Genomic DNA, 19,934 nt, shown 5'->3' with positions numbered 1-19,934 from the left:
TACGACACATTTATAAATAACGCGATCGAACCCAAAAATCTTGATTATGAATAATATTGGTCGCGAAAAGCCTACTACGTGTTAAACTGACAAACGAACGTACGACGGGCACAGGAAGCCACGCCTTGGCCTGCCACGAAGCGCTCAACATCAACTGCAACCCGGTACTGCAACGTATGTGGCACGACAGCTCCCACGAGCACACCTGGCTACGTACGGTGCGAAATAAGTTCAACATACGTGCACACAACACGAGCATTGACATCGTGGTCGATGAATATGAATAGCAAAACAAATAAGCAGGCTATTCGCTTCCTTCACACGTCTGTCTCTCTCCAACATGAAATATTTGTAAAAATACTTTCCAGCAGCCACAAAGCCTTTTGAGAGTGATGTTTTTCATCAGCATTGGTTTAATGCAAACTATTTTTTATAATTATTATAATCCGCTTGTTTATCCAGAAAAGCTGAGTCTCAAGATACTTTTTCAGGAGGGTCCTCGCCAAGTTTTTTTAATCGGGGCGATGTTGCTCCATGTGATCCCAACTGAGTAATTATGAAGTAATTTTTCAGCATCGGGATGTTTTGCCAATACCAATTACATTGTGTTTTGTTTATTAGAGGAGAAAAACCATACAAGCTGGAGGAAAGACATCCAGATCAGGGGGACAGCTCACAAACAAACTCAACAACAATCAGCGTCTGGGACGGGAATTGAACCCAGGTCCTTCTTGCTGTGATGCGCGAATGTTACCACTGCACCGCAATGCCACCTAACTCTTGACCGGTTTCAGCATTCAGTCTCTCATCAGCAGTCAGGCTTGGATGACTGGAAGAGAAGTTTAACATGACCTCTTAACAAGATGACATGCCAAGGATAGCCGCCCCACTCTCATTGACGGATGGTAAGTTACGTAATGTATTTTTAAAATAGAATGGTCTGCTGTTTATTGGTTGGCTCTGGTATATATCAAGAATTATTTTACAAGGTTTCATGCTGTAACGACCCTGATTAATCTGTTTATGTTATTTGCAGAATAAACCCATTAAAGCTTTTATAACACAAAAAAACATATGCGCAATTATGTAAGTGGTTAACCTGTGCTGGGGCCATGAAAAACGACGTGTTATTTTATTGCATCGCTGGTATTACCACAAAGATGATTTCTATAATTAATGCACGAGCAAGATTATATCGCCTAATTTTACCATTCAACCAAGCGCTCCCATGCAATGTAACACTGCAGCACAGGCACGAAATTATCTTTCGTGCGGTTATGGAGAAAATACGTAACAAAAAAAATATACGTGGACGATAATGTATCCTGCAAACATCTATCCCTAACAGAGGTTTTTGGTTCAGATTTCGTAAATATATAAACGAGTCGTTAAACCCGACACAGCCAATTATTAAGGTTTGTCACGTAAACAAAACATGCCAATTCTTTACTAAATCAGCACACCGGTGTGTTGCAGAGCAAACCCACAACATTCACAATTTGTCACCTAAAAACCTCTATTAAGGATAATATTGCTGTTAAACTGACATCTATTCCTCCATGTATATAAATAATTGTATTTTGTACACATTCCATGGGCTGCACGGCCTTCTGGGAGTGCATCATTTAAGCAACAGTGGTTCAACAAGAAACTCTGAACACGTTTCGACATTCAGTATCTCATCAGCAGCCAGCTCCCTGACCCAATGCTGGTGAACTGCCAGATGTTTATAGGCAAGGACCCTCTCTGTTCGATGTGGGTCCTAGTTTCATGCAAAGTGATAATTAGCGATATGGAAAATATAAATAACAAAATAAAAGAGCATACTTCTTATATCTAATAACTTGACACATACTTTCTAGAAATCCCGCAAATATCTACTATTTAAGCGATGTAACTCTATGCAAAGAAACACAGAGAGATGTGTGCTTGGAATCACATTGGCTATTAGAATGGAACGAGTCTGAGAGAACGTTCACCCAGGAGAGATGGAGCAATGAGATCAGCTAAAGTGCAGGTGCTGGATGCATTTTTATATTGCAGCATCGTGAGAGGTGGCGGGGGTGGTTTGGGGAGGCCTTCATCTAGCAGTGGATTGACCATGGTAGATGATGATGATGACGATCATTAAAGTAATGAAATGGGTATTACAACAATCATCTCTTTCCGGGAACGTGATGCCTTCGCGAGCCTTTGGTGTTTTGCTGCACAACGTTGACGATGAAGGTGAATTATTCCCGTACTTGTTCGCATAATGTTTCAATATGGGCAAGAAGCGTGGCACTGACATTTCAGGCCACTTTTATCCATTTAAGAGGACGCATATTTGTTCAAATTGAAATCATCTGCACAAATTCCCAACGCCACTTGAAGTGGTTCTCTACCGCACTGTGGCCACAACACGTTTCCAAAATTATTGTAAACGTGTAAAATGCTCTTTATGAAAATCATATTTTTGTTGTACATCCTTTCATATGACAATATGCCCCCTTCACGTATCTGGCCCTCTACACACAAAAAATAATTACGAGTATTTTTTACACAATCCATCTGCTAAACGGCTTTCCGGGAAATATTTATTTCACAGCAATGGTCTCATAGAAGCAAACGCTGTAGCAGTTTCGACATGCAGTGTCTCATGAGTAGATTTAGGCTTGCTGAATGCAATGCTAAACTGCAAAGTGTTTATAGGCAAGGACCCTCTCTATTAGATATAGGTCCTATCGAACACAGACCAAACCCAGACATGTTTCTCAGTCAAGCCTAGGCCCAGCAAAACTGCGAAGTGTACCATAATCAAGTTCGACACAACAATACTGGTACCAGGTCTCTTTACGAATTCATATCTGACACCAAAACACAGATGTCAATTTTCTGGACTCTCCGGGTAAAATACCTGCATGGGTTGCAAACCGTACTTGGCATTAACAACTATCTACGCAGGAAAAAAAACCACGTCGAGTTTTTTTTGCGAACAAAGTATCCATAATATCATAGGAACCTTGAATTTACAGAAATATGATTCAAGAAAGTTCGTGCCAGATTTACAAGTGAAGCCGACTGACCTTCTCCACATACTTGAACTTCACGTAGAACCAGCTAGATTTGATCATCTTGCCTTCGCAGCCTCGCGTTCTCACAACGGCCGCCGTGCGCTCCGAAGCCAAAAACGGATTCCAAGCACCACGCCTGGTCGTGCACGCAGCGTGGCAGCCGCCGAGCGAGGAATTTGCGAGGATCTCCGTAATCGTTACTAACACGGTCTTAAACGCGCAGTAATCCTCCTGAGACACTACGAGCGATGGCTACACGAGGAGAGCAAACACACCTCGCACGCACGCACCTCGTCTCCTCGCACACTACTCGCAAATGCGGCCAACGTGAGCGGCGCGCAGGATGGCAGCTCGCACGCGAACACGGCACAGGCTATGTGAACTCGCAAGAAAGAGAATCTCCTCGTAATTGTGCCCGGGTGTGCTGAGTTCAGCCACCACATGTCGCTTGGCAGCAGCAGCAGGCTGGATCAAACCACGCTCCTCCCACAGCCGCCTCCAGCCACTGAGCCACGAATGAAGCCCTCACTATGGGGCGTCCCCACAGTGGCTGCCTTGTGGCAACAGAGGCCATAGGCACGCGCCACTCAATTGAGCAACCAGGCCACAGCCACCGACAATCATTCATACTGCAGAGCACAATGCACCCACACCGCATCCATTATAAACACGCTCGTGTGTGATGGCCTTGATCGCAGCATTAAGAGGAAAGCATTCTGAATGTAGATTATGAATATATTGTGACAGAACCTCAAGGAAAATACAATCAGCTTTGATTTTACAATAGCAGCAGGACGCCACACCTTACAAATGGATATTCCTTTGGTCAAAGTAAAGTGGCAGCCCTGCAATTGCTTGTTCACTCCGCTGTTGGTGGAATGGCCTCTGCTTGAGGGAACCCTAGAGGGTATTTGCTCTACACTTCCGAGTTGACTAGAGCAGTCAGAGGAGGTGAGCGTATCCACATATTGCCACACCACACGCGGCGTTCTAATTGACAATCTGTGAGGATTTTAAAAACCTTGTTTCAGCTGCCGTGCCAGGAGATGGCAACGAACGGCGACCTCTGAAGTCCAGTGTGCTCGCACTACTGCGGCAGCTCCCTTTCCCCGAGTAACACTGGGCAGTGCATTACGAGTGGAGGCGAATAAAGGCGCATTCACAGAAAGTTCCAACGTCTACGCTTGAGATTTGCATCAAAATAGCAAGTGAACAAATACACGAGCCTGGCCTCGGACGCATAACCTCACTGGCGCTGGCTCACAGCAAATGAGTTCATTTGTAGGGGGCCTTTGTGAATGTGACTGACAGATTGAAATAATCTTCCTGTCTGGCCAGGGGCAGCAGTGAGTGCGAGTCCCATGAGACTGCTCAGCCAACTGTAGCAGCCTCAGCCCTGCGGCCTGACTTTATGCACTTGGCACTCGAGATCCCACTTCACCTCCATATAGATTCTTACTTATTCTCACCATTACACTTGTTTAACCCCCGGAGAGTCTCAAAGAGGCTCCTTTGCAGGAGAGTCCGGCCACATTTTCACCTTAGAGGGAGACGATTGTAATTTGACAAATTATTTGACCGGCAAACAATGGCCTACTCATCGTTGAATGACACGAAGGGATCTCTTAACAACCACCGCGAGCGAAGCGGACAGCGAGTGGTCTTTTATGGTTGACACACACCGCGATGTCAACCAGGGCGACGTGCGGAATCAAACAGTGGACCTCTACAACGAGTGGTGAACGTGCTACAGCCGGACCGTGCCACCGCTAAGCTGCAGCGGCCGTGCGGTAGGCCCATGGAAATCCCCGACTGCTCAATCCCACAAACGCCAGCGTGCGTCAGAACGGAAACCGACAGCGAAGGTCCACAGATCAAGACAGAGATAACGTACGTTTTGAATAACTTTAAACGTAAAACAGTTCGACGTTGTATGCATTACTGAGTGTATAATAGCTTTTATGTTAACAGTTTTGAATTTATTTGGCAGGAAGGCGGTGGGCGGTTATATGCATACACTGCACTGGCAATGATAGGTTAAGTGTGCCGTCCACCTTTTAAAAGGGAGGGGAGTAGATCCTTCCACATGCATCTAACTAGGGCCGCCACCTTTTCCACTCAAGACCAAACCTCGATATCCCTGAAGGCCTATTATCACAACTGTGCAGTGTACCGTAATGAAGTTCAGCACAATAATGGTACCAGACCTCGGTACAAACCAATTCCTGCTGCCACCCAAACAGAGATGCCCACTCATGGCTACACCAGGTCAAAAACCGGGACAAGTGGCAAACCCTGTTTCTAACCTGTGCCTTGCCCTCCACTCACCCGTTAACATTTGCACTTATCTGCTTCGATTCCCTTGCACCGTCTTTTCTCATGGCCTTAACTCGACACACGAACAAGAATAGCTCTCCCAGACGCGACTACTTCATCCACACGATGTTCAACCACCACGGTACAGCTCAAAACACTCTCTGCTTCTCCCTCCCCTAGCACTGCTCCAAACTGGAATGCCTTCCCATCGTCTCTTTTCCCAATCTCCCCCTCAATTCAAGAAACGTGTAACACTCTTATCTATTGCAGCTCTTCGATAGTGCTGTTTGTTGCTGGCCACTTAACATGCTGGGCCTCAGCAACTGTGAAACAAAAATAAACACTCCAGTGTAATGTTCAACAAGCATCGTATGCATGCACAAACGGGAAATGTTTGGCATATTACGATGTGTTTTGTTCCTTAAAAAACGAAAATAAGTCTAGCACGCACCCAACAAGCATGCGAGCATCTCGCATGCTCCTAAACCCCGTGCCCACGCGGCCTCGCCACGCACGAGCACCCAGGATCTTTCTTGCAAGGCAGCCAGCACACTTTAGTTCCTTGCTGACATTTCCTGCAGGCTTGCTGGGAACTGGAAACTAATGGCTTGTGACAGGGGAGGAAGAGACCCGTAGGGCATGAAGGCTGTTGGAATGGTTGGCCTCCACCTGGCAGTGTGGATCAGTCTGCTGCTAAAGCACATGTGCAAATGCACGCTTAGCAATATGCCCATCTCACGCACCGTGCATTCGCTGCCACTGTGTATCTAACGTATCACTAAAAACAGGTCAAAGATGATGTCCTGGTCAAATGAGCAACGAGGCGGGGCTCATCTGCTTACGGCTTTGTAGGGCCTGTGGTGTAAATTCCACATTCCCATGACAGGGATGAGCATATTCACATGAGAACCACTGTTGACTTCTCCACAAAATGGTGCTCGTTTTATCGAATCCAGAGGAATAGATGGATTATCTAACTCCTAACGTGTATAACGTTGAACGCGTAGGTTTTCACAGTCAATATTGTGAATCATCATGGATTTTTGGGTGAGGCAACACAATGATCTGGCCAGAGAGTGACTTCCGGAATTTTATTCCGACTTCCTGGATCTTGTTCCCAAGATGCTTGACGTAGTTTCAAGATAAATGCCGCGTTTTGAATTGCTAAGTTTGTTTCTGAAAATTCTTCTTCAAAACTTATCGGTGGGTTGAAACAAAATTAATCGGTGCACGAAATACTCGTGCATGTGAACATTTTATTTGTTTGAGTGTTGGAAGGGTTTTTAAGACACAAATTTGGCCAGATATTTCCGAGGCTTAACTCCAAATTAAATCATGCATATACATGTCACAGCACCTTGGCCGTGTGCAATTCCCATCCGTGCTTAGAGGCAGCTGAAACTGAGCGACATGTGAAGTGAAGAGGCGCGCGGGCGCAGCGTGAGCCGTGCACCGGCCCCCCCCACCGCTCCCCCTACCGCCTGCCGACCTCACGTTACCCCCGCGCTTCATGCTCCGCAAACATCCTTCAGCGTGACATCTGTTTGAGCCGCAGGCTCTACCTGCCCTTCATTCCGCTCCGCAGCACGGCCACGCCGTCTCGTAATCATTACCAGTCAGCCAGCGCTGTTTCGCTACCCGCGTCTGATCGCGCAGTGGCACGCACGGTCAACGGAAACGCACACCAACAGCCCGCCGATAGCATTTCATTGATTTCTGGATACTCAGAATTTTACTAAACTTTTCCAGCATCTTACACATTCTGAAAATGCTGTTGAAACCGAAGCTATTGCGATGCGTAAAAGGAATTAAACGTGACCGCCACGTGCACCGCACAGACGCGTACATCACTGCTCGGCTGGGGGGGGGGAGGGGGTTCAAACACAGCTACTGAACACAACCCAAACGCCCAAAACGTCAGGCGACCAGCAACCGGCAGCACCGTTAAAGTTTATAATCGATAAGAGTTGACGCATTTCTTGAATTGAGCAAGGTGCGTGCAGAGCACAGCTTCCCGCAAACCGCTTCTACTCCTTCTCACAGAGGAAGCAAACATTCAAGAGAGGCAATGGCGGGTGGATTTACGCACCGCAGGTCGGTGAGAGGTGGCGCCGGCTCGGCTCAGACAACAACGCTCCAGAGACGTTCCTGCTTGCGCTGCTGCGCTAAGGCCATGCGGAACACAAAGTCTCTGAAAACCAGCAAGTCCCCTCTAATAGCGGCAACAGATGTGACGCAGACCAATCATCGCTGATAAGCCTGGAATCAATATGGATTACCTGCAGGGATGTATAAGTCAAACCCTCAGATTACTTCGTAAATTTGGCTTGGATAATACAAAGTTTAAGCACAAACACATGCAGTTGCTGCATACAAAAAGAGTGTATGCTACTCAATAACAAAAGTAATCATTTACATTTGTAAGGGGCATAGATCCTAATGCAGTATATAAACAGTAGACTCGATTCTCCGCCCAATGATACGGAGAGGATGGCCCCGTCAAAATAGCGGATAATTAAAAAAATATGAATTTTCCGTGGATCTCTATGCCAAAAACCACTAATATAGGTATAAATTATGTTTAATTTAAGAAAATGTTGTTTTGATTTAAAGCTTTCGTGACTGCAGTAATTCATATTCTTAGCTCTTTGTTTCCCTTCAACGTGACTTTACCGAAAGAGCTAAGAATAAAATGTTGTTTGTTAATAAACAAAAAAAATGTGTATAAAAGAATCGACCGACCGATACGCGTGCTCAGTGCTAACACTTTCCTGCTCCCGTGCAGAAGACTGCGCCCACTAAGAGGACAGCAGCAGAGCCACGCCAATCAAAATCAAAACCTAGCCCACTGTTGTAAAGATATGCAACTACTGCACTGTAGAGGCGATCAAGTGGATTTTGAATTAACCGGTGCAACATATTTCTTCGGTTGAAGCACATGAGTTGCAATACAAATTTCACGAGTAAGAATGTATAACTGTTTTTAGATTATTCATTTTGGGCTTAAGGGAAAATCCGTGAGTCATTAATTGATGTCAAAATGTCAGGTGTGCGGTTAATCCGCAAACCGCATGCGGATAATAGAGAGTCTACTGTATATTTTAAACAGTTGAAGCAATTGGCGGGACCCCGGGATCCCGTCACTGCCCCGTGGTGGGAAAAACCGCGTAGCGACACGAGTCTTGCCTTACCGACAACAAAACTAGCGTCAATCGATTGGCCTCGTCGAGAGCTACTCGGGGCACTAAGTTTCGTAAAAAGTTGAAAAATGACATAAACACGTTAAATCCACTGCCTAGGGGGCGGGCTCGCCTAGGCAAAGAAGCTGAGGATCGACGGCTGACCGGAGGGCGTCGTCGCCACGCGCGACCGCGGCGGACGCCCCCCGGGGCTTGCGTTTGGCCGGTGGGGTGGCGCCCATCGTGTTGATCGCCGCCTGCTGCTGCTGCTGGCGCGAGTCTGGGCGGGCGGCGCGTTGCTGTCGGGATCACGAGTGGGCAGACTGAAAAATAATAGTTATTGACCTGATTTTTGCGGGACCCCGGGGTCCCGCCAAATGATTCAGTTGCTAACCACAGGGCCAAAGTCAAGCGGCCAGCAACAAACAGCACTCATACAGTTGTAATCCAAGTCAAAGTTAATTCTTACTCAAATGAGCATTGAAGTGGTGCTCATCTCCTGCTTACAGCTCTGGAAACAGTGGTGGACATTCGACATTCCTGTGGCAGGGAAGAGTTTATCCAGAGGACAACCACTGCTGAAGGTTGTAATTGATAAGAGTTAACACCGTTCTTGAATTGAGCAAGGTTACTGTAAAACCTTGGGACAAAGACGATGAGAGGGAATTCCCAAGTGGAGCAGTGCGAGGGAGGGAGCAGAAAGCAAAGTGTTGTGACCTACAGTGTGGTGAGTGGAAGAGTGAATCGGTGTGTCAATGAGTGGGGGAGTGAATTGGTGTGTCAGTGAGTGAGTGTATGAGTGAGTGATTGGATGAGTGAGTGGGTGTGTCAGCGAGTGTGGGGAGCGGTGAGGCAGTGTTTAGCGTGCTGACTCGGGTTCAATTCTTGCTCCGCATCAGTGAAAAATATTTGAACTGGTCCTAGGCCTCCTTGAGGTCGACTCAGTCTTAAATGAGTAACTGCTCCGGTATGTAAACATCAGCACTGGAAAGCCAAAGGCGGCCAGGCATGATGCTACCCACACCACCCTCTTGTGTGTCGTTCTGGCCTTCATATAGGTGGTCACTAACAGCACTTGGCCATAAAGTCTGTTAAGGCTATATGGAAGATCTCTGTCTTTGTCTTGTGTGGGTGAGGGGATGGGTCGATGAGTGAGTGAGTGGGTGAGTGGATGAGTGTGAGTCAATGAGTGAAGTGGGTGGGTGAGTGCGTTGTGACTTTCAGTGTGGTGGTTGAATACAGTGTGGATGAGACGAGGTCAGTCTGGTAGACCGAGATCTCAACACAGGTTGGAGGAATCTGTGAAGTTCAGGGAACATTAACAATGGTAGTAGCAACAGCGGAGCAATAGGGAGGCGACTAACCGCCAGTGAGCAAGGATCAGACGAAAGTGAATTAGTGAGTGCTGGATCATCAATCAACCAAAGTGCTTTGCCATTCATGATGCCTAATCACTCGTCTATACTTTAGGTGTGTACATTGTATTCATTAGTGACGCTGACAGCCACACGACTTGTGAGACACCGCCTCTTGCCCCCGTGTCATACGCATCAGCAGCACTACGTGCCACCGACCACCAGCAATCACTCGCGTGACACCGTGACCTCCCCCTGTTTAAAAGGGGCCGCTCGGCTACGGGTCGATTACAAAACGCTCGCGCTCCACAAACCACCTGTCAAAGCAGTGTTTGTACTCCAAAACCATATCAACATACTGCCACCTATGGGCCTCAACTCGGCAGTCGTTTCACAGACACCGCAAAAAACCACTTTGCACTGACATGTGAACATCACGGTCATGTTAGAGTCCAGTAGAAGCACAAAATGTGCTGTGTGCAATCGCACAGAGAAAACATGGCCTATACATTCATATTCGTGAATATTTCATTATAACTGTGCATGATAAACCCGATGATGAGAATGACGATGAATGCACACGAGGTTGAACACTTGTGTTGCAGTCGAAACGTCGTGAGAATTTTATTGTTTTGTATTTTTATTATTTTATTGTTTCCCTTCTACGTGACTTTACCGAAGGAACCAAGAGTGTGGGTCCATGCAGTCACGAAAGCTTTAAATCAAAAGTTGAAATACTAATTAAGTTAAAAATACCGATATGTTCAATGTCCCACGTGATGGCGTCGTGGGGTAGCTCTTCGACCCTCCCCAATATGATTAAAAACTTTGCGGAATAATACAACTTTACAGGGTCTACAAAAGCGCACCTGGCGGTGGGGGATGCGAGCTCCAGAGTTTATAACTCCAGGGCCGTTTAGGTTTAAAGTTAAACTTGCGAACGTTCTTAGCGATTGCTTAAATGATGGCACTGAGCTATGGCCATTTTTTGCCAAACGGATGCAGATTTAAAAAGCCCTTCAATGCAAGTATCTGTATCTGCTCCGATATCACTTGCCGCCGATGTTAGCCGTGGCTCCGCAAACGAACTTGTATCTCCAGGTTCATAGTGGAACGCGCGTTGAAAGCACTGCACCACTTAACAATGTCTGTCTAAAATGTTTCGCTCCGGATGACCGCTGCAAAGTATGATCTGTGTTTTTATTTAGTGTGCTGATCTTAAAGGTGCATTGAAAAATGTTGATACTCCGGCTGATGCTTCTGTTGTTGTGGAGTGACTCATGCAGCCAGCTATGGCTCTAGGGTTTGGTGGTGCATGTTGTTTATGTAGTTTATTGTTAAAAATTCGGTCACAGTCCCTATGATCACTGTTACATTGCATTTATGGGTTTATATTGGTGATTTCGAAAAGTTTTTTGGTTTGGCCATGTTTGTTTTGTTGTAGTATGGAGTTAGACTGATGGCCTTAATCCAAGTTGTCTTGTGGTCGTTGTTGTTTGACTTGCATCCCACTGGGATTTTTGCACACAGCGTTGGTGTACGGTGCTTTTTCAAGGATTATTTTGCTGTTTCTTCCTGGATTTTCTGTTTGCACAGTCACATAGTCACTTTAAGATGTTTTCTTGTTCATGTTTTTGTTTTTTGTTTGTTGCGGTTGCACCCGATTCAAGAGCCGAATGGCTCACAGGGCTACACCAAATAAATGAAACTGAAACCTATTCCGTGGGACCACTGCCGCAGTGCTGTCGCAAGACACAGCGCCCGTCACGAGGAAACGGTGAACGGGTTTGTCCTGCAACCTTTTCTCGACTTCTCAGCAGCAGCTTCTGTTGCATGAAGATAGCTAAGCAAAAATTCCCCTGCTTCTCATATTTGTCCCTCCACATAAACAATAAAAGTAAAATATTACACATCCAGTCGGCCACACGACCTTCTGGAGGCGCACCATTTTAGCAGCATTGGTTCAACACAAGCAAACTTTGGACCCGTTTGAAAATGCAGTGTCTCATCAGCAGCCAGGCCCACTTGAGAACCAATGCTGGTAAACCTCCAGATGTTCAAAGGCAAGGACCCTCTCTGCAAGATACGGGTCCTAGTTTTGATGCAGAACTTGATATTATACAACATTAAGTAATCATCAGCGTCGTTGCAGATATCACATGAAACGAAATAATATTTCTGCACAGCGAGGCGAACGACGAGTGTTGCGCTGTGTGCGGACAGCAGAGGGAGACAGCTTCCAACGGAGGCCGGCCGCTTGTGCACAGGCGGGCCATGCCGCCTTGCCCGTCTGCATCTGAGTGGATGCGAGTCTCAATGACTCGCATCCACTCAGATGCAGTGCCCTCTGGCATGACCATCAAGACTACAAAACAACACCGTATTTGGCTAACCAATTTGAGCACGGTTGGCTACGTGCGGTGCGAAAGAAGTTTAAGTTCAACAACGCCAATGATTATTTTGTGTTGTGTTATACAGTTTTGCCATACCTAACAGCCAGGGTCCTCTCCTATTAATGGCTGGCAGTTCATCAGCATTAGTTCAAGCAAACTTGACTGCTGATGAGACATTTAATGTTGAAATTTGTCTCGACTTTGCTTATCTTGCATGTCCATGTGTTAATCTTCTTTTGCACCGTACGCAGCCAACCGTGCTAATCTAGAACCTAAGTTGCTGAAATGATGCACTCCCAGAAGGCTGTGGCTGACGGGATGTGTTAAAAACTTTTCAATTTTACGTGGAGAGACGGATATGTAAAGGAGGAATATTGTCTGCTTATTTAATTCGATTACGAAATACATTTACTGTTTTGGATTCACACAGCTAAAGGAAATGCTACATTACAGTCCTGTATTTTTGTTTGTAATAAAAGCCTATTCCAGACAAAAAGCATCTTACGTTACAAAAATTATAAACCGTCAGTTTTTACAGAGACCAATGTAAATTTGCAGGTAAATTCATTGGAAAAAAAGATTGTAAGAAAAGGTACAAATTAAAGAGTGCATCTTCAATTGCTACATAATCAATTGCTCGATAATTATAAGCAGGGCTCTTAGCACTGCATTTGCTTGGATTCTAGGTTGGCAATTGCCCTACTTAATGTTATTTCATTTGCAATCTCCGCTAACGCCCTTGCTCAGTCCAGGGGCCAGCGCTTTGCGGTGCTCACTTCAATCACCGCAATCACATCTCATTCTCCACACTGCATCTAGAATCGTCAATATAGAATGCAGATTTAACACGGAGGTTTTTACAGCCAATATTCTAAGTAATAATTGATGTTCCGACAAGGCCACATAATTATCTGGTAAAGTTTGTGTTGTACGATCATCCACCACCATAAATAGCCAAACAAATAAAACATTCTTGATTTTAAAACATTCTGACTTTCTGTATTTTATCCTAACTTCCTTGATTTTTCCTGAAGATGCTTGGTGCAGTTTCAAGCAAACCTCATATCTAATCGCTAAATGTGGCTGTGAGAATTGTATCCTTGACTCACCGGTGTACTGAAACAATAATAATTGGCGCATTAAATGCCTGTGCACGTGCCATTTGTTTAGCTACGTTGGTGGTGAAGGGGTCTTATAACCCACATTTGATGGACGTAACAAACAATAAACATCAAGAGCACACGCAAGTGAGATTCTGAAGCCCATTTTCAGGGGCAGACAAGTCAACAGAGATATAGATCTTCCCATTTGGCTCCCACAGCACATGATGGATAAGGCCTGGAGCTCCGTCACGCAATAAACGCTGTCACGGTCGGAGGTGGGCAGTGTGCCCAGTGCACCAGGCAGACCTGTGGACTTGTGCCAGCAGTATCTGCCCATTGGCACTGCCAGTGCTGCCATTGGAAGCACAGCAGACCGTTTCAGGCACTTGCTGACCTCTCACCTGTACACATTTATCAATAACACTGAGGCTTTAAAGGAGAAAGCGTATATAATAAGCACATGTGCTTTGACGACGGGCAATTGCCGTAAATATATATTTTAGTTTATATTTATTATTATTATATACTTTTCGTTTGAAGGCCGCGGTATTATTGACGATCATGGTTTGTTATTGCGAGCTCTTGTTATTTGAGCACGGCTGCCAATGCAGGGTCACCAAATCACGCAGCGTTTGTCAAGTGCCGAACATATAATAGGCACATGCCTATTATATATACGTGGAAGTGCCTAACAGGAATGGTATTTGGATAAGGGCAGTTTTGGATCCATTTTGTATTTTAGGATCTTTGATTTAATTCTATAATGTGCTCACGTGAAATGCCCTTGTGCTGATAATCATGTGTTCCGCATCCACAAGAGTGAATTTTACCAGTCGCGTGACAGCAGGACTCTGAGAATCCGTGGTGATATGAGGGCACCGTACCGATGAGGATCCCGTATAATAGGGGTTTTCCCCTTTTTTTGGCAACAGAACTGAAACCTTTTTATAAGGATTCATGTCTGCATTAACCACAATACCTGCAGTCAAAATGCAAACAAAAAAACATACTATGATAATATATGTATTGTCCTTGAAACTGATTGGTCCACACCAAGGGACGGCTTTCTTTTGAGCCTCGACCCAATTGGTGCTCGACCAAATGACGTCAAAAGGCGTACACGTCATCTGGTCGAGCACCAATTGGGTCGAGGCTCAAAAGAAAGCCGTCCCTTGGTGTGGACCAATCAGTTTCAAGGACAATGCATATATTATCATTGTATGGTTTTTTGTTTGCATTTTAACTGCAGGTATTGTGGTTAATGCAGACATGAATCCTAGTAAAAAGGTTTCAGTTTTGTTGCCAGAAAAAAAGGGGAAAAACCCTATTATATTTTGGTACTGGCAAAAGAGGTCTAATGATGAGGATCCCGTAATTTACAAAAAAACGTTCGCACCGACATGGTGAGTGGCAGATGCCGGGAGGAATTAGCCACTCCTGAAAGAGATCCAGAGAACCGCGAAGTTTTTGCGGATTTCAGGATCAACGGTGTCGCAGATCGCGGACTTCAGGAGGAGCCGCGGGGAATCCATGGATGATTGGAGCGCTGGTTTTTAGGAGGTCTACTGTGATAAAAAACTACGAATCTGCAGTGCTTCAAAGAACATGGGTGATTAATTGCATAACGTGGCACTTTGGTACACCCGAAGTCTGGAATTCATAAACTATAACCATGTGCCAATAAACTGAGTGATAACATTTCTGAATGTAAAAAAATAATCAAACTAAAATCGTGGTTTCACAAGCACACTGACATCTGAACATTTTTCCCGGGTTAAAACCAAAAGCCCATCTCATGATCTGACATGCAAAAGCAGATGACAGCCAATTCAAGTATTTATTAAACATGGCAACCAGGAAGAGCTCCTATTATGTCGCTTATTGTTAACAGTGCAGTGCTTGCTGTTGCCAGAGCTACAGATGTCATTTAAATACGAACAGTGTTATTTTTTTCGTATATTCTCCAAAACGACAGGTATAATTTGTGGTATGCATTATATGGTTTTGTGTAGAACTAGGACCTGTATCTAACAGAGAGAGTCCTTGCCGATAAACATTGGGCAATTCACCAGCATCAGTTCCAGCACAGCCTCACTGCTAATGAGATACCAGATGTCAAAACTGGTCCGGAGTTTGCTTGTGCTGAACCAATGCTGCTGGTATTATGCACAGCCTGAAAGCCGTGTGGCTGAAGGAATGTGTAACAAAACCATTTGTATTTTTTCTGTGCTTATGTGATGTATAGTCTGCTATTTATTGTGTTATTTATATTCTCCTGAATGACACTGATGGTTATCTCGTGTTGTGTAATGTTGGCTTGTTGACAACACAATGTCAACACATGCATGACTGATGCTGTGATTTTGTCCCCACTGGTTACTGAAGGCAACACGGCTTTCTCTTCAAAGCCATTCTATTAATTTTCAGTCTCCAGAGTGAATGGCAACCTGCATTTTGTCTCACTGAACGAAAGTGCTTCACTTCACGAATGTCCCATAAATGTTGAATATTGCACGAGAGAAGCCCCAGCTGCAAGAATAATCAAGACATGTTCTCCAGTAGCACCTGCTCAGATAAAATCAGAGGGCAGCACACTGACCAACAGCCTCCCTCAATGGGCAAAGGTCATAGTAATTTCCTGCCTAAATGAGCAATGAGACGATGCTCATCTCCAGTTGACAGGCCTGAGACAGTGGTGGAAATTATACATTCCTATGGCGAGGGCGAGTCTTTCCATAGCACACAACCACTGTTGAAATTCCCTACAAAGTGGTATCTATTTTATTAATCCCAGATGGATGACGGGCTGAGTCAACCTCCCCTCAGCCAGGATTTGAACTCGCAACTTTCTAATTGTGAGCTGCTCGCGGCTGTGCCATCCGGCCGTGTCTCCACCAGTGTGCATGGCAGCCATCAGGTAGCTCGGCGGTAGGGCCGGTGGCCCGCAATTGGAAGGTTGCGAGTTCAACTCCTGGCTCAGGGTTGATGTGGCCAACTGGGAGCGCATTTGCCGATTGCTGCAGAGGTTTGTGGTTTAACTCCTGCAGGCTACCTTGGGTGATGTATGTATGTCGAACTTCTTTCGCACCGTACGTAGCCAACCGTGCTAATCGGTGTGCATTCACTGTAAAATAATACCTCATCTGCTGAACTGATGGTGAACGTTAAAGATCGCGTTACGTCATTCGAGGAAGAGCAGGCCATTGCGTTGGGCCATCAGGGTCTAAATTTTACTAATTTGAAAAATTACACCACAAATTACTTAATTGGGACGCACACAGAAATCGTCGCCACCTACAGGGAAAACTTGGCAGGAGCCTCATGAAAAAAAAAAAAGAGTCTCGAGGCTTTCCTGGGTAAACAAGAACAATAAATAAAACACACTTTGTTTGACAGAATTAAAATGGTTACCTATATTAATAAATGGAAAACACGAGGGAGTGTAAACACACGGTGTTTTGAAATGAAAGCTGCCCAGTCTCGCACTGCCTTGGGGACAACCTGGCACCCAGCCAGACGCGCGCTATGAGCAGCCTAATTACCCATGGGGGGCAGCCCCTCCTCGACCACAGAGACAGGGCCCACCGCTGACAATTGGAAGCGTACCTTGAAATCCAGCGACATAAACGCGGGTGTCAAGCACGCTGCGCTCACCTCCCCTTCACGGGGAGATTGTTTACAAGCGGCGGGATTGTATTCATGCGTCGATTGGAAAACAACTAGGCGGTTGTTTTACATGAAAAACATTGATGCACTCCACATCCATTGGCTAAATACCTTAAAATATATATTATTATTACAACATTGCTTGATTACCTAGGAAAGCCTCACTGAGTCGCAAGACTTTCTTTCATTTTGTGTTCATATTTTGTTGTTGTTAATTGTGCAGCACTGCGAACACAGCAGCCGCAGCAGCAATAGTACCAAATAATTTGTAATTGATGAATTTGTTTTGAGTTTTTTTAAAGGAGGGTCCAGCCAAGATTTCGCAATGGGGAGCCGCCAATGTTGCTGCTGTTTGTAATCCAAATTGAGCAATTTCCAGGTCATTTTGCAGCAATGGGATGTTTAGTCAATACAGTACTAGTTACATCATACCTTTTTTTTTAGCGATGGGACATGGAAGCACCCCGGGAAAACCAAACTCCATATCAGTGACTCGGCCGTTAGCGCATCGTATTAAGAACCCGGCAACCCAAGTTCAATTCCCACTCATGGCCAGCATCAGTGAAAAATATCTGAACTGGTTCTACGCTTCCACTAGGTCGACTCAGCGTTAAATGAGTACCCGGTGCAGTGTGTGAACATCAGAACTGGGGAGACAAAGGTGGCCGGGCATGGTCCTGGCCACACCACCACCTCGTGTGCCATCTCAGCTTATCCAGGCCTGTTGGAGCACAACGCTAATGGCAGTTCTAACATGATAATTAGTTGGAGTTGCAATCTGGCCCAGGTCCCCCTTGCAAAAATAATGTATTTCTAGGGATTCAAAATAACTCAAAGGGTTCGCCTCCTTCACATATCCATTCTTCTGCATAAAAAAAGTCAACATTTTTTACTCAACCCATTGACCTTATGGGCGTGAATTTTAGCTGCATTGGTTCAATACCAAAAAATCCCAGACCGGTTTCGAAATTCCATTCTCATCAGTCAGCCTTGCTTGAACATATCATGGCGAGCTGCCGGATGTTCATAGGCAAGGACCGTCTCTGTTACTTTGTATAGGAACTTATACTTGAATATGGGCAGCACTTGTGATGCTTATCATAACACCTCCATTAGGCATTGCAATCAATGAGTGGGCGACAGAGTGGCATGGTGGTAACACTTGTGCCATACAGTACGAAGTTCCTGGGTTTGATTCCCAACTCGGGCGCCTTTGTCTAATGAGTTTGTATAAACTGTCCCTGTTACGTTCTCCCTCTGTCCTGCGTGGGGTTTGCCGCAGGTTCCCTGGTTTCCACGCATGGCTAAAAACCACACAGAGTGACTGGTATCGTCTAAACATCACAATGCTGAAAAATTACCTGAAAATAACTCTATTTGGATGACACACTGCAGCAGCATCGACCCCTACTTCAAAATCCTAACATGGCCACCCTTGAACAATTATTTACTGGGTAAACAAGGATTAACAAAATACAGTGATGTCTAAACCAGACAAATAAGTAACATAAAACCCACATGTCCACGTGGTCTGATTGCACCATGAGAGCAACGTCGTGATAACGTGTCAGATAAGAGACCAGGTGGCAGTAGTCCCGGCGGCGAGGCGTATCATCACACGTGCCCTGCCACACGTGAACGTCGCCCCACTTCCCTGTCTGCTTCTTTCCTCGGAATTCCCTCCCATCGTCTCCTTGCCAAGTGCTCATAATAAAAGAATCATCGTAACCCTGTTGCCGAACGCACGACACGGCGACTGCGGATATATAAAGAGATGCGTCACAAAGCACCCGCGCCGTAGCCCATACCTGCTGGCTGGGCCTCAGCAGCTGTTTCTTCCTTGTGGGCTTCTTATCCGGCTCTTTCTCGACATCCAAGCAGCTGTCGCCCGCCACCTTGTTCTCCTTGTGGTCACCCAGAGGGCCTTTCTCTCTCTTGTGTTTAGCTGCGGCGAGGAGGCCCTCTTCGTTGAGCTCACGCACCGTGTCAGAGTTCACGGCAACTTTCCCCTGAAACTGCGAGTCGACATCTTTCCTAAGCACTGCACTGAATTCCATCTCCTCCGTGTGCTGCCGCAGACCATTTCCAGCTGTGTCGAGGTCCAATTCACTTTTTAGTTCCGCTCGCGCAACTTCCCCCTGACCTAAGAGCTGTAGATTCCGATCGGCGCCCAACTTGGCCAAGCCCGGCATGCCGCCGACGCCGGCGTGCTCCAGCAGGGCGCCGCATCGCTCGCCTTGCCTCTTCTGCACCAATCGCTTTTCCCGCTTGGCAGCTCGCTCGTCGGGTCTCAGAGTGAAGTCGCTCTACAGGGGACACAACCAGAAGGACAGCACCACGCAGACGCCGTCAGCAGATCGCTCGCAGTCGGTGGCCGTGCTGCGTGTCGCGAGGCGCCACGGAGGCAGCCAGGGTCGGTGGAACGTGCTCGCTTGCGAAACGCCCTCCCCCTACCCCGTGGGCGCCGAGGTTAGCACCTCCCGGCTTGCCAGAGTGTGGCAGTACAGCAAGTGGGTTAATTTCCAACGGTACAACAATCGAGCGTTACCCCCCGCCCTCCCCTCTCATGCACATCCAAAAGGACGTGCGGGCTGCTAGTTATAAAAAAATATATATATTTTACAAGGACTGGGATGGAGCTGAGATAGTAAGAATACACATTTTTGGTAGTCACCTTTGCTCAGGACAGCGATAATTTTGAGAATAAGCGTATTAAAGCAGTTATATTTATTTTGACACCTAATTATCTGCTATGATGAAATATAAGACACGTTTTGCCCAGAGCTTGCCATGTTAAAATGTAAACCATTCATGATGAGTCTGCATTTACTTTTTTAACGTTGGTCTCAAGATGTTTCGACTCCACAAC

General features: G+C 45.9%; 1 protein-coding gene across 11 annotated transcripts in view; it reads right to left on the bottom strand.

The window, feature by feature from the left end:
* The window catches only part of AUTS2 (activator of transcription and developmental regulator AUTS2), a 259,977-nt gene that overhangs the window by 189,420 nt on the left and 50,623 nt on the right, over positions 1 to 19,934 (bottom strand). For 10 of the 11 annotated variants that reach the window (XM_076072511.1, XM_076072510.1, XM_076072506.1 and 7 more), the window contains exon 2: positions 18,874 to 19,371. In XM_076072511.1, the coding sequence (XP_075928626.1) occupies positions 18,874 to 19,371 (498 nt within the window). Of the gene's footprint in view, positions 1 to 3,065; positions 6,826 to 18,873; positions 19,372 to 19,934 lie in introns of those variants that run through there. The other variant, XM_076072513.1, reaches the window with a different exon arrangement.

This window comes from Petromyzon marinus, chromosome 38 (genome assembly GCF_048934315.1).
Source record: "Petromyzon marinus isolate PM22_M1 ecotype Great Lakes invasive population chromosome 38, UKy_Petmar_22M1.pri1.0, whole genome shotgun sequence".
Classification (NCBI taxonomy): Eukaryota; Metazoa; Chordata; class Hyperoartia; order Petromyzontiformes; family Petromyzontidae; genus Petromyzon; species Petromyzon marinus.
Note: the sequence above shows the minus strand (reverse complement) of the source record. Positions and strands in the feature narration are given on the sequence as shown.